The sequence below is a fragment of the Orcinus orca genome, chromosome 1, assembly GCF_937001465.1.
Source record: "Orcinus orca chromosome 1, mOrcOrc1.1, whole genome shotgun sequence".
In the NCBI taxonomy this organism is placed as follows: domain Eukaryota; kingdom Metazoa; phylum Chordata; class Mammalia; order Artiodactyla; family Delphinidae; genus Orcinus; species Orcinus orca.
Window position 1 is genome coordinate 116,860,899 of NC_064559.1, and position 15,314 is coordinate 116,876,212.

The 15,314-nt window shown below is 48.3% G+C and overlaps 1 protein-coding gene across 1 annotated transcript in view; it reads right to left on the reverse strand.

Annotated features, from left to right (window-relative positions):
* The window catches only part of ELAPOR1 (endosome-lysosome associated apoptosis and autophagy regulator 1), a 68,358-nt gene that overhangs the window by 2,882 nt on the left and 50,162 nt on the right, over nucleotides 1–15,314 (reverse strand). Inside the window, exons 8-18 of the mRNA XM_033434507.2 lie at nucleotides 14,408–14,496; nucleotides 10,776–10,953; nucleotides 9,916–10,044; nucleotides 9,417–9,507; nucleotides 7,471–7,576; nucleotides 7,071–7,208; nucleotides 5,816–6,079; nucleotides 4,354–4,527; nucleotides 1,617–1,797; nucleotides 1,219–1,315; nucleotides 646–747 (exon numbers count right to left, since the gene is read on the reverse strand). Coding sequence (XP_033290398.2) covers nucleotides 646–747; nucleotides 1,219–1,315; nucleotides 1,617–1,797; nucleotides 4,354–4,527; nucleotides 5,816–6,079; nucleotides 7,071–7,208; nucleotides 7,471–7,576; nucleotides 9,417–9,507; nucleotides 9,916–10,044; nucleotides 10,776–10,953; nucleotides 14,408–14,496 — 1,549 coding nt within the window. The remainder of the gene's footprint in view (nucleotides 1–645; nucleotides 748–1,218; nucleotides 1,316–1,616; nucleotides 1,798–4,353; nucleotides 4,528–5,815; nucleotides 6,080–7,070; nucleotides 7,209–7,470; nucleotides 7,577–9,416; nucleotides 9,508–9,915; nucleotides 10,045–10,775; nucleotides 10,954–14,407; nucleotides 14,497–15,314) is intronic.

Here is a 15,314-nt window from a genome sequence, read left to right on the forward strand (position 1 = left end):
TCTTCCTCAAGACTGGTACCCCTCAAGATGTTAGTGTTATGTGAAAAAAAGGAAGGTTGGCGGGGGAAGGGTACTGTAATCAAATTAGTTCAGGAGTCCTCAATTTAGTGCACTCAGCTATTAAACTCAGAATAGGGTCTTCCAGCTGTAGAGAGATTCCTAGGATTCCCTAAACCTTTACTAATCCTAATGATAATAGGAAGTAACCACATCTGAGAAAGACATCTGGGGAAGTCCTCAAGTCTCATCATCTCATTTAATTCTCATAACAGCCCCCTGAGGGAATTTATTACTATCCCCATTTTACAAATAAGGAAGAAGAGGCCTAGAGAAGATAAGAACTGTATCCATAACAGAGCTGGTAAGTGGAGGAGGGGAATCGAATCTGGCTCTCAGCCCCAGCAGTTCGTCACTTTGCTAGGCAGCTGCCCCTATAATGGTCTGTGAGTGTGAGGGTAGCTTTGACTCTTCCTTCTGCTCCATTCTTGACATCTAAAGACTGAGGGTTTGGAGCCATGACTGTGTCCCCAAGAACCCATTAATGGATCTCACATGGTTTTCTCTTTTGCTCTTTTGCAGTACTCTTTGTTTGGTTCTTGGGACGTTATGAGGCCAAGGGAGGGAGACTTTGTTACATCCCTTTACCTTGGCAGCGACAGACTTCCAGGAGCAGGTTTCAGCAGACTGCATCTGACGCGGATGGTGGTTGATCTCCCAGAACTGCAGGACTGGGTCACATCATTGGACCTGCAGAGAAAGCAGCCCCCATGGGGGAACGAGTCACTCATCTGTGTCATTGGAGAGCCACTAAGTAAAGTCAACATGGAACGGTTCCCTCACTGGGGAAGTCTGGACTTGGGCTGTGGCCTGACACACAGGAGAGTGTTGGGGTCAGGGAGATCTGGTCAAGGGGAAATGCACTGGTCTAGGAAAGGCTAGCAGATGCACAACACTGGAGCCTCCCTTAGGCAGGAAGGGTAGTCCGCCACAGGTCATCCAGTATTCCTCCCTGCCGCCAGAGGCAGACCTGCCCCAGGAATACCCAAGAAGCTAGGATGGGGAAATCCCAGCCTTTAGTGCTCATTGCTGGGCAGGTCTGCTAGACCTTGGAAGTGGTCTGGCTTGATAAGTAGTAGGTGGCTAGAGAGGGAGGGACACCACAGAGATTGCGGAGGAGCCCTGGGTTTCACTTGCATTAGCCTGGCCTCTCATTTTCACCTATAAAAGAAGATCACGTCCGGTATTCCCAAGGGCTCCGGGTGGAAAAGTTCAGCTGGGGAGGTGATTCCGTCCAGAGTCATATCTGTTGTCACCCCTGCCAAATTAGAGCTCCTAATTAGTCCTCACTAGTAGCATTTAGCTGGCAACCACTTCTGTTCTTTCAATACCTGTCCACATCCCACCTTCCTTCATCTCATCACATCCTTGAGTGGCTCATGAAAGGGTGAAACAAAGGTTTGTCAGTGGCCGCAGGGGCATTTCGTACCGCAGGATGGAATAGGAAACAGAGGTCAGGAGGTTGGGCCCCTCACCTGAGGCCTTTTACCTCAGAGCCTGGTAGGCTCACTCTCTCTTACAGACATGCTCAGACAGGCGAGAGCAACTGTGTTACTCACCGATAAGCCGATCTGCGAGGCTAACAGGCTGCGAGGACACTCCGGCCTTGTAGCCTGTCACCTCCGGGGGAATGATGACCGCCTGGCACACGTAGGCTGTGATGGATTTGGAGAAACCTGACTCACCCTCAGGAATCCGGAGGTCAGTGACATTGTCGGTGCACACGGACATTTTCTTACCCTGGGCAGGGGGATGTGGGGAGGAAGTAGGAAGGAATGAGTGATCACAGAAGAACTCCCAGAAGGGAACAGGGAACAGTTTTTCCGTGTCTAAAATTTCAACCTTCTAAGAGTGTGTTGCAGTGGAACGATTCATCCCAGTTCTAATTACAAGACAGATTTTAAAAGATAAAAAAGTTAAGAATAAGGCCTAGGTGTCCTAGTTTCCAGAACTCTGGTTCAGGGATCCCCAGTCTTTTGTTTCCTTGGAGTCACCTGGGAGCCCTATATAAGCAGTGCTGTGAAGGTGGCAACTGATTTGGAGAGCTAATCTACCAGCCCACCAGTTAAGAGCCTTCCTTATCCTAGTCAGTTTTCTAGGCAGATACTGAAATGTGTAACTAATCCCATGAAATTTATCTGGACCTCTGGCCTGCTTCCCATTCCCTTTCTGTGTCTTCCTTGGAGCTGTGATTCTACCATACTTACTTTGGAAGCACCTTCCAGAGTGTCCTGGGGGTTAAAACAGACCCCATAACCAGCCCTCTCCCTGCCTTGCGGTAGGACATCTTAGGATCTACTGGACCCTATTCCATTTAAAAATATTTATTGGGCTTCCCTGGTGGCGCAGTGGTTGAGAGTCTGCCTGCCGATGCAGAGGACACGGGCTTGTGCCCCGGTCCGGGAAGATCCCACATGCCGCGGAGCAGCTGGGCCCGTGAGCCATGGCTGCTGAGCCTGTGCGTCCGGAGCCTGTGCTCCGCAACGGGAGAGGCCACAGCAGTGAGAGGCCCGCGTACCGCACAATAAATAAATAAATAAAATATTTATCAACAGAAGAAAGATTGTTTCTCCTCCAGTCTTTAACAACCCATACTGTATAGAATAGAACTCTGGAAGATGGAGGGAATTGAAACTCCTTCCTCGAGATTTTGTAATAGAAGAGATATTGAGATACTGTTCCTTTAAAAATTCTTCAAATATGGGCTTCCCTGGTGGCGCAGTGGTTGAGAATCTGCCTGCCAATGCAGGGGACACGGGTTCAAACCCTGGTCTGGGAAGATCCCACATGCCTTGGAGCAACTGGGCCCGTGAGCCACAGCTACTGAGCCTGCGAGCCTGGAGCCTGTGCTCCGCAACAAGAGAGGCCGCGACAGTGAGAGGCCCGCGCACTGCGATGAAGAGCGGCCCCCCGCTCGCGGCAACTAAAAAAAGCCCTTGCACAGAAATGAAGACCCAACACAGCCAATAAATAAATAATTCTTCAAATTTATGAAATATGAATATATAACATGTTTGCTAATATAAGATCATTTGTTCAATATTTTAAATTTAAGTGGACCAAGCATTTAGAATGTAGGATTTTCAATATGATAAATTTTATTACAAATAGAGCTAAGTTGCTAAATCTGGTATCTCAGTTTATTTTCAAGATTGTAAGAAATAGGTAAAGAACATGAGAACAGAAAGGAACCTTTAGATTATATAAGAATAAGGGAGCAAAGAAAAGAAAACTCACAGACTCCGCAAATTCCCATCTTCTCTCTCCCAACTCACTGACTGAAACCTTTGCTGCATGGGGCTTGCTTTAATCAGTCTCAATTCCTGAGTTATCACTGTCACTTCTGAGGCTTTAACTTCTTCAAAGACTTCTTAAAAACAAGATAGAGACATCTGTCTCTAATCTTTCACAGATTAGTTTATTTCTTGGCATGTTCTCTCTATAAACACAAATCAACTTTTTTGCATGCTGCAGAAGATGGGTAGAAGCTGTGTGGTATAAAGACCTAACTTCCACACACAGTCACAGACTAAACGCTCAAGACGCTTTTTATTTTGCAACATTTGAAATTAACTTTCCAACCGCTAATCCTGGCCTGTTTGTAATTTAGTCAAGTGCAGTGGTGGTGTGATTATCCTTTACATTTCTGCCTTTGAATTTTGCATCCAAAATATTTGCAGCAGCCCGAAATGCTGATGGTAACATGTACTGTCAGCAAAGATACATGTAGATGAAATAAAGAGTAATTTATTTTATTCAGCCTCTAGAAAATGAAAGGCAAGTGTCATGATTACTGAAGACTGCTTTCTTAAGGAAAAAAAATCTCTCTCCTGCATAGTTTTTTTTTTAATTGAAGTATAGTTGATGTATGTGCATAATTTTTATATAATCATTTTGAGAGAATAAAGGTCAGGGAGGAGTAAATGTACACCTTCTTTTATTTTATTTTAATTTAAAAAATTAAAAAAAATTTTTTCGGCTGCACCACACGGCTTGTGGGATTTCAGTTCCCCAACCAGGGATGGAACCCGGGCCCTGGCAGTGAAAGCACGGAGTCCTAACCACTGGACCGCCAGGGAATTCCCTACACCTTATTTTAAACACGTTCGTTTTCCTAAATGTTTATAATCCAGATGATTTGATTTTAGAGGAGAAAGTCCTCAGGGAGAGTAATAATCATTAAAAAACCTTTGAATCTCCTCAATCCTCTGCGATCTGAACCTCCCGTGTCCTCTGGCCTCTGATCCGCTGGCGCCCCCTTTCCGTTCTCACGTGGTCAGTACCTGCACAGCTTACCTGGTTTCCGCAGAGACTGAAGGTAAAGTGGTGGAAATATTTCAGCCCTTTGGAAGTGAAGCTTGGCCCTCCAGCCAGAGAGATGGTGTTTTCCAAAGCCAAGAAGTTGTAGTCAAAAGTCCTGGTCGGAGTGCTGACTGAGAAGGTACAGTCATTGTAGCACAGGGAGTGGATCTGAGGGGAAAGGGGTCCATCAGGCCGGCTGCGCAGGCAGGGCCTTGAGGAGGCCCCACGGAGAGTGGCAGTCTCTCTCCCCAGCCTGGTCCAGCCCACGCAGGGTGAGAGGAGGAGGCATGGATTAGGAGTGGGCATTAAAAGATGCAAAACAGGGGCTAGTGTGGTTTATGTACATCTTGCCATTCAATTATTAGCACATATATGATGTACAAACCCAAACCTCTTATTTTTCAGTAGGTAGTTGGGTCAGATTCTGTAGCCTTGTTCCTATGCCTAGATTATAAAACTCTCTCAAGACACGAGATAGCCCTTCTTACTTTCAAGCAAAAGACAACAAGGTGCTAACTGGAAGAAGGGTGTCCAAGATGGCAGAAGAGAAGCTACAAGCCTGGTCCCCCTCCCCCATTTAAAACTCACTGAACCCCAGATTACTTTTTCCCAGGCTCTCTGTAGGAAACTGAGCCATAAACCCCTTTCTTGCTCATTTTAAGGTCCCCAGGCAGCAGCGGCCTTACACAACTGTCAATCCCTCCCACGGCAGCAGAGGGAGCCCTGGGGGAGGAATTTTGTGGCAAAAGTCCAGGGTGCCCCAGAGAGGTTGCCAGGGGTCTGCAGAATTGATGCACTTATTGCACAGCTGAACTGAGCAGCATCTGCAGACTGTGTAAACAATGTCTTACAAATGTGTGTCCATGTGGTTGTGATTAGTAAAATTCAAGTTCACTTAAAAGCATTAATGAATAACTAAGAGCTTTTGGTCATAGTATTTTCTTAGATTCAGGAAGTGCATGGGGGAAACAGCACTGCTGCTCCGCTTTAGAAGAAACCCCTGGGAAAGGAGACAGCAATATGCCAATTAACCATATGTCCCAGCAAAGGTGGGTTACCCTCCCCACAAAGGGGAGGCAAATTCCCATGATAACAGGCTGGACTGAAGTAGGCTGAATTTGAGCCACAAGTCCCACTACTCCTTCCCTTCAGGTCTCTGCACAGATGTCAAATAACCCTCTGGACCAGATGGTCACAGATCTCCCTTACCCATCCCCTGAAGATGAGACTCGCTCATGACTGAGGCCCAGACCCTGAAAACCAACCACTACAGCTAAGAAATCTCCATCTATGGTCATAGCCTGGATGGGTGTCCTCTAGGATGCCAACCTGGGCGTATACTAGGGGGGGTGGTCCTTGGGTATTAGCCCCTCAAGAACCCCACCCAGGACCCGGCACCCTCTGAGGTGGCCCATTCAGAGGGCCAAGGTTATGATGTACGGCCAACTGCTGGCACCTTGTTGCTCTTGGTTCCTGGACCGCAGGTCACGCAGGCCTGGGCGCCATAAGGCTGGTGGGCTTTCAGAATTGTGTTAGGGGGGCAGGAGCGGCAGGTTCCTGAATCCCGATCAATATAGTAGCCAGCAGGACAAGAGGTGCAGGAGGAGCCTATGTCAGAGGCTTCCAGGGCACAAGGACGGCAGTAGGAAGCCACGCCATCCATGACATTGGTGACATTGATGGAGTAGATCTTGGCGACATCACTGGTATACTTTCTTCCCTGGAAACAGAGACAAGAGGAGAGTGGGCCAAGTTCTGAGCAGTAGCAATTGAGTGCTCTGGAAATAGTAAGAGTATGACTTAATACTTCTTATCCTGTGATACTTGAGAAAAACCTTTAGAAACATCCTATTCTTTTTACTCACTTAACAGTAACTATGTACATTTTGTGTCATTTTAAAATAAGACTGAACAATTTAAATGACATATAAGAATATTAAGTACCGTGGGGAAATATGCAGTAGATGCTCATATTTTTTAAAAAAGCAGTTTCTTTCCTTATAAAAGAAAAAATAGTATTTGTGGAGAAATAAAGACTGTATAGGAGATACTTCATATGTTAACTGGGTTATCTCTGGGTAGTAGGATTATGGGGGATTTTCTTCTCTTTGCTTATTTCTATCTTTTAAGTTTTCTCGCAATGAAACTACATTATTTTGAGTTGAGAAAATACAACAAAACCGGAGTTATTATTATTAAAAACAAGAGCAGGGACTCCCTGGTGGCGCAGTGGTTGAGAGTCCGCCTGCCAATGCAGGGGACGCGGGTTTGTGCCCCGGTCCGGGAAGATCCCACATGCTGCGGAGCAGCTGGGCCCGTGAGCCATGGCCACTGAGCCTGCACGTCCGGAGCCTGTGCTCCGCAACGGGAGAGGCCACAACAGGGAGAGACCCGCGTACCGCAAAAAAAAAAAAAAGAGCAGGACTGAACAGGGTATACCAGGTCAGGAACCACACATGTCCTCAGGGCAGGTCTGCTGAGGAGGGACAGGTAATTTTAAGAGTTTAGAGTGTCATTTTCCCCTGGAAGTCATTTGGCTAAGGCTAGGTGCTCCTCAGGGGCTGGAATAGGCGTTCTTTGCTTGACTCCTTAGGAGTCTTCTAATCCCTGGATTCTGAAGCTCAACCTCATACTTAAGCTAATGTAGGAATCCTTCCAGGTTCAGAGGTCTCTTCTGGGCGCTGAGCATCTGAGTAAGGGGAGGAGCTTACTGTCTCATGAAAAGAGGTTCTCTGGAAGGCCCAGGTGAAGCTCATGGTAGCGTTCTCCTCAATGATGTAGGTATAGGACTGTTTGCCTTTGGAACCTCTCCACGTCTCCACGGGACTGTTGGTCCTAGAATTCATACCCTGAACCCAAGACAGATAAGTGAAGAAGGCATGATGGCTGGGTGGCTGGTGTAGAGAGGATGCCCATACCGCTGCCATCCTGGGGGCCATCACAGTGGGTTAGACCCATATTAAACGGTGCAGTCCCTGACAGACAGTCAGGCCCTTCCTCTGCGAAATCACTGTAAGCTAGGGTGTCAGTTATGTTGATACCCCGACAGGGCAGAGGGGCCAACCCTCCCAATAGTCCCTGGAAGCCCCAAAGCAGGCAAAGAAAACGTACCACCATGAAGTAGAGCTCGCAGTTCACAGAACAGATGGTCTCAAAGACAAACGTGATCCTGGCCACCTCTTTATTCTCTGTGTCTGCCATCACTGACTGTGGAGGTCTGTGGGGCAGAAATCAAAAGTCGGTTCCAGAGGCAGACAGTGCTTATTGAAGAGCCCAGATGGCAGCAAAGGGTCTGCTGGGGGACAGGATTAAATTCTGAGTATGTTGGAAAGAGCATAGACTAAGTCCAATTCTGCCACCCTAGCTGTGTGAACTTGACCTAGACAAACTATAGTTTCCTCATCTGTAAAATGGAGGTAATAATCTTTCTTATTTACCTCCCATCATTGTGGTAAGATCCAAAGGCATAACAGATGTGGAAGTGCTTTGTAAAATGCTGTATAGCCTCACCAGCAGAGTGCGGTCTCCAGACCCACTGAATCAGAATCTGTGCATTAACATGATTCCCAGGTGACTCATATGCACGTTAAAGATTGAGAATCATCACTATCATAAGATGTCAATTGTCTGCATTCGCTCAGCAGCTCTCTCCCAGGGAATAGTGGGGTTTTGCCTGGATCGAATTAGCAGGTACTTCAACTTGTTTCTTTCTTTCTTTTTTTTTTTTGCCATACACGGGCCTCTCACTGTTGTGGCCTCTCTCACTGCGGAGCACAGGCTCCGGACGCGCAGGCTCAGCGGCCATGGCTCACGGGCCCAGCCGCTCCGCGGCATGTGGGATCTTCCCAGACCAGGGCACGAACCTGTGTCCCCTGCATCGGCAGGCGGACTCTCAACCACTGCGCCACCAGGGAAGCCCTCAACTTGTTTCTTTAACAAGGTTCTCAGGCTGGTCCTTCTTTGGAGAAAGAGACAGCCATGCCCGATGGGTGGGGATGGTGGGGGGGGGATAAGCGGGGTGAGGATGTGCTTTACTGCTATAATCATATTTGCAAATTGAAAAGTACTTTGGGGAGTGTTACCTCCCAAAAGTCTAAAAAGTTTGCTTACCTCATAAACATGGGATATAGCTGTTCAGCTCTGAGTAATGTAAATTAAGGGAAGGGAAACCTTTTGAGCAACCGCTGTGGCTGAGCACTGTGCCAGGGATGGAAAGGAGGGAGCTTGAAGGAGGGAATGGAGAAGCCAAATTTGCAACTGGGACGCCGATTCAGTGGTTCCCCCTGACCTCTAAAGCACATATAGGCAGAAGAGTTCACTTTGGCTTTGGAAATCCATTTATGGCTTTTCTTTTGGCTTTGGCCATTTGCTTGAATTCTGAGGACCTCCAGTTCCTGGCTCCTCCCTACACAGTGGTGCTAACCGATGGGCTAGAAGAATCATCTCAATCTGAGTTAGTCCAAAATCACAGACTGTCAATCCCTCTTGTTTTACAGACAAGGAGCCTAAAGCCTATAGGGGCACAATGGCTTTCCCAAGTTCACGTAGCCAGTAAGTGGCAAAGCTCAAATGCCCTATCTCCCAGTCCCGTGTTCTTTGCACCGTACCACCCTGCCTGTATTTTTTTTAATGGCAAACAAATTGCTTATTATCCTAGGTCTTCTTGGGATATGGGGATAAATATGATAAGAACAATCCCTCCCAAGCTTCTTGCCCCAAATAAAGATGAACTGTCTATGGGCACCCCTGGCCCTATTTTTTACAGGTTTTTAAAATCTTATCTGATGCTGTGAGGAGGAGGAATTCAAGTAGCATGTGGCCAAATGATGGGAGAAGCTAGACGGGATGAGAGAGCAGTAGGTAATCAGCATGGGCAGCAACTAAGAATGAGTGTTAGCATTCAGGTTAACTTTATCAGACCATAACCATGATCTCCTCTGTTCTGAACTGACACTTCCACAAGCCAGAAGCCTTCTCCTCTACAACACTCCTAGCTATGTGGGACCTGGATGTGGCCAAGGGTGGTATGGGCTTCCCTTTAGCTTTGTACTCCTCACCTAAATCCTGGCACAACCAGAGTGAGGATCATGAAGTCATTGTCTGAGGCTCCAACAGCTGTATAAATGTGATCACCAGCCACCTCCCAGCCTGGAAAAGGAGAGGGAAGAGTTAATGCCCAGTGGTCTTGGGTGCAGGGCAAATGTGCACCCAGATGACAATCTGGAAGAGAGATAACACCGTCCTTTGAGGCGTTCAGAATCACCGCCAAACAAACCATGTTACTTCTCTGGCTACTTTGGTCAAAGTCTCTGAAACTCTCAGAGCACGGCCTTTGGAGTATGTACACATTGTTTCTAGTTCTGTTTCTGTCTCTAAAACAAAGGCTTGGCAGAATATATATTATATGCCCATGGGCAGTGGAGCATGCAGGGGAGTGCATGGCACGATTAGCTCATTTTTCTCCAGACATCCCTATTATGAAGAAACGTGAGGTGGGAAGACCCCCTGTGGCAGTGCATCGAGCTGAAAGCTCACAGTCAGGAGGGAGGCAGTTACCTGTCATGCCCTTGTACTCAAAGTTGATCCCACTGAGGACGGTCGTTTCCATGTTCGTGGGCAGCGTGTTCCACCATTTGTATTCGAATCCCACGGCAGGTTCGGTCCCCGCTGGGCAGTGGCTACAATCTGGGGGAGCCGTAAGATCCATGCATTCAGCAGGAAGGCCACAGCCACCCTTACTGGAGCTGCTGTCACACAGACAAGTGGCAACAGGGGTGGGCAGCCCAACAAGAGTGGTGCTGAGCACCGTTGCACAGTGACATCAAGCTGACTTGAAAGCATTCTGACAATGTTATTTAACAAACTCAGGGTGTAAACACTGACCCTTCATTATCATATTCCAATTAGGCTACTGGCCCATCAAATTATTCATTTTAAAGCTTAAACATATCCTCTGGTCTGGTACATATATTTAATATTGTTTGTCACATTGTTATCCTCAAATGCCTTCACATTCATGGGTATGCAAATCCCCCCAACTCCCTTTTTGCAGAGTGGCTTACAAATCCTGTGTGTCAATGTGGCCATCCCAGCTCCCTAAACCTTCTAGGTAGTGTCCCTGCCACATGCTGGAAGCCTCTGATGTGAGGATTGGGTCCCTTCAGGCCTGAGTCACATTCAAAGTTGGAATGAGGAGGAAGGTCGGCAGTTCTCAAGTATGACTCGGACCTACAGACAGGGCCCACCCTGACCTCTCTTCTCCTGAGTATAGACCTCAGAGGTGGCCTGGCCCTGCCTGCCTCCCTTGGAAAGACAGAGCCCGTGTTCAGCTGACACTGGGAGTGCCCACATGGCCCACCCTTCTGGGTGGCGTGGGAACGGACGCGAGGCAGGGAGTGGGGTGGGGGAGGGGTTACCGGAGCCATTGGAATAAGAGCCATAAGGGCAGGGCTCGCAGGTGCTGCTGTTGGTCTTGAAGAAACCAGGGTTGCAGGGTGGGCAGCGGGTCTTCACGCCAGAGGCGGGCAGCTTCACTGCCCCCTCCAGGTCCTCACTGCAGATTTTCGGCTGGGCCCATTTGTACATGAGCTGTGTCTGCAGAAACAAAGCACGACTCAGCCTTCCTGCGTGGGATTATCTTCAGGAATTTACCTTGAGAGTGGGGGGATTCTGGGCTCCAGTGAAAGCTCCACCACGGTGGGGCACTTTGTTTTGGTCACCGATATACCCCAGGCCCGTCGCCTAGTGCCTGGTACATGGTCATGCTCAATAAATATCTGCTGAATGAATGTTGACTGAATGAAGAGGGATAGACCTAATGAGGACTCGTGTGTCGGATGGCATGGGGGGCCAGTTGCCTCCAGAGAAAGCTCTGATTCCAGTGTAGAATCTTATTCCTACCAATGTCACAGGAAAAGCCGCCGGTGAAAATCCCAGAATGCGAAAAGGCATGGAGTAGAGGTGGCTTATGTAACCCCTGGGGAGAAGAGAGGTTGGCTGAGGTGCCCCAGTTTGTCTTCCAAGTGTTTTCTTTGCTTTTTCACTTATTCAGTAGGCAACTATAGCAAGTCAAATAGATCTATGTGACTCAGAGACGAAGGACGTGGCCCCTGCCCTCAAGGAGCTCACCGTCTAGCAAGGGCACCAAGCGCATAATAACAATCCCCATGGGGGTATGGACACTACGTTCTCTGGGACATCCAGGCAAGAGGAACGATGTTGGTTAAAGAACACAAACTTCCAATTATAAGATCAGTAAGTTCTGGGTATCTAAGGTACAGGTGATTAGAGTTAATAATACTGTATTATATACTTGAGAGCTGCTGAGAGAGTAGATATTAAACATTCTCACCACAGAAAAGAAATGGTAATTATGTGACCTGATGGAGCTGTTAGCTAGCTCTATGGTGGTCATCATCTTGCAGTATGTAAGTGTATAAAATCAATACATTGTACACCTTAAACTTACACGATGTTATGTGTCAGTTATATCTCAAAAAAACCAGGGGAAAAAGGCAAGAGGAACGGCCAGCCACCCAGCCACCAAGTCAGTGGACAAGAGAAGCATTGTGTCTGTCACTTAGTAGGGTCGTCCGTAGTCTTTTGATGGACAAATTGGATAGAGAAGAGGAGATGAATTACAGGAGGCCTTGGTGAATCAGGGGTGAGGTTGGGCAGTGTGAAGCTTCCCGTGTGGCCCTCGGGCAAGTCAGAAACAAAAGGATTGCATTGAGGTGATGATGCAAATGCTCTGTGTAGCATACCATACATGTGAAAAGGTGGGTGAATAAAGCATCGGTCCATTTTATTAAGGATAAGAAATGACAGGGTCTTAAAAGGGTCCCGTGCTGCCTGCATTGAAGGTGAGCCCTGAGACAGACAACTCTTCTCCCTGCTCAGCTCAGCCTTTCTCCCTGTGAAGAGCAGCCAGTGACCAGAGACCTGGACTAGTGCTGTAAACTTATCTCAACTGGCTTGTCTCCTTGAGTCTCATAGAGAGAAAGGTCTGGGGAGTTGGTAGACTGATTTAGACCATCTCTTGGAGCAGCACACTCAGCAGCCCCAGTAGATTGGCCATCCTGGTCCCTGAGAAAGCACTGAGGCACAGCAAAGGCCATAATAGGAGTCCCTTGATATTAAAATACAGCTTAGAAAACAAAATCCCAAGCAGAACCAGTGTGGGCCTGAGGGCTGAGGCTTCTGTAAAGCAATCCTGGTGACTGCATATCCCTGTGCACTCCTCACCGTGTATACTCCAGGGCTCCTCCCTGAGCTGTGCTTTGGCGGGGCTGCAAGGTGCGAGCACTGGCTCTGGCCCCACTCAGCATCTAAAGACCCTCAAGGTGATCAGGGGAGGGCAGGCACCCAGGCTTGCAGGCATCAGAGCACACGACGGATCTAGAATGACTTGGTCTAAGCCGGGAGGGGAAAGAGTGGGGCAGAAGGAAGCAAAGACAGCCACAATCGGCCACATGTTATGCCCTGGAGGGAGAAGAGGGGCAGGATTGTCCTCATTTAATCAGTGGGTCAACTGAGGCCAAGGAAATGACAGTAATTTTTACAAGGTCATGCAGAACACCAGACACTACAGAACGGGGTCTAAGGTGCAACTGACAAGATATATCATTTTGCCTGGCTGCTAGGGAAGGGGATTTTGCTCGAAACATGAGGGTGGGGTGGGGCAGTGCGGGGGCAGTAAGAGATGACTATAGAAACAGTCACCGTAAAGGATTGGACTTTATCCCATGCTTAATTAGCAAAAAGAGGATTCGGCCAGCCAGCCAGCCAGGAAACATTTATACATCCTAATAGCCAAGCATATGCTTAGCGCTGAATGATGCAGAATTCCCCACTCCTATTTCCTGAGAGGCTCTGATTTAGGGATATAGGCAGCAGTTCATTCAGAATGTCTAATCTGAGACAGATCCCTCCACTTGTGCCCTTGAGCCATCCCTGCTCATTTACTGTTGTTCCTCGAAGTCATCCGGCACACACCTGCCCCCTCTACACCTGCTGCGTGCCCCCTGCCTGGAGAGCTCCCCTTCACCTCACTCAGATCTCTGCTCAAATGTCACCTCCTCAGAGAGGTCATCCTTACCCTCTCTAAAATAGCTCTGTCATTCTTTATCTCCCAATCCTGTTTTATGTTTTTCTTCCTACCACATACCACCATCAGACGTATTACTATACACCCATTTGTTGTCTGTCTGTTGTCTCTCCCTCCACTTGCTCCCCAACAGGAATTAAGCTCCATGAGAGTAGACGTTCCCTTGGTTTTGTGAGCTGCTGCACACCTAGCGCCCAGCACAGGGGCTGGTTGTACATGTGAACAAATGACCTCCTCTGAAACGCCTTCCCTGCTCGCCACCCCCCATCCTGGTCACTCCTCTTCTGGGTTCCCCCAGTGCCCTGCACACCGTCAGGCCCATCTTCCTTGTCCCTGCCCTCCCCCACAGGACTGTGAGCCTCTGAGGGCAGGAGCCCTTCTCGCTCAGCTCTGATACCCCAGCTGGAGCACAGTGCCAGGCGCAACAGCTGATGCTCAAAAAATGCCTGTTGACTCAATGGCAGAGCAGACTACAAAGGAAAGTCTTTCTGAGGCAGAAAGCCTGGGGGCAAAGAGGGAGCCAGCAGAGACGGAACAAGTCGGGCCATTCTCCAGTGAGCCAGGAAGTAGGAATCATCCCCTTTGCCAGCCCACAAGAGCAGCGCCGAGGGGACAAGTCTGATGAGTTCCGTGAAGAGAGAAGTACGCGTGGACAGGCAGCCATTGCCCAGGGGGTGAAGCAAACGGAAGAAACCGAGGAAAAGAAAATGAAGGTGTTTTTCGAAACAGAGCATATGTGAATAAGCAGCAGAACAAATGTGGCAAAAACAGCTTCTGACCTGAAAATAAATGAGGTCATCTCGTTTTACTTCCCCACTGGCCCCAGGGTCACTGCAGAGGGCTGTGGGGTTTTCTGGGGTGCCAGCTTCACTGGCCGCTGGAGGTCCGGATCTGGCAAAGCCCAAGGAGCAGGCAAAGGGGCCCCATGACCGTGCTACCCACCTCTCCACTGGCATCACAGGCCGTGTGAGTGTAGAAGTAATCTTTGTCTGTGCAGGCTGGCCGCACTCTGCAGGTGGAGGATCCTTTTTCTAAATGGCAGATGCAAGGACAAATATTTGAAGTTAAAAAAGCAGAGCTCTTGACCACTTGCTTACGATGCTATAACGCCCAAGACCTTGGGGTGAGGCACAACACAGACACTGCAGAAAGTAGACAGTCCTGCACACCCACCTTCCCTTTCCCTGAGCAGCAACATTTTCGGTCCCTAAATCCCTGCTCAGATACACCCTTTGCGCCTCTCCCCGGTGCTGATGAGAAACCACTGGGCCTGCCCTGTGGAGCAGGGCATGGAGATGTGGACTGGCCAAAGGAACAGCAAGGAGGGAGGTAGCCAGAAGGAGCATCTTGCAGGTTTACCACCAATTCCCTGGAACTCGCCATCTTCCAGGTGCCTCAGAACCCTGACTGTGCAGGTGGTTTTTCTACTCCTGAAGGGTTGAAGCAGAACATAGGAAAGCTAGGACAGTGCTTCATCCTCTTACTCCAATTCTGTCTCTGAATTGTCTCTTAATATACGCCTAGAATGAAGGGCTTCCACCTCTGTATTTCCCCTTCTCCATGCAACGATCCTACGCAAATAAGGTGACAGTTTAATCCAACTCTTCCCACTTTCCCCACCCCCAGGCCTCACAGCACTCTCTAAGCTTTGACCTGAACTTAATGAAAAATGTTATTATCATTTTTATTTACTTTACTATCTGTATGTTCTTTTTTTAAAAAAAAAAAAAATTTATGTATTTATTTATTTCGGCTGCGCCAGGTCTTAGTTGTGGCATGTTTAGTTGCAGCATGCGAGCTTCTTAGTTGCAGAATGCAAACTCGTAGTTGCGGCATGAGAACTCGTAGT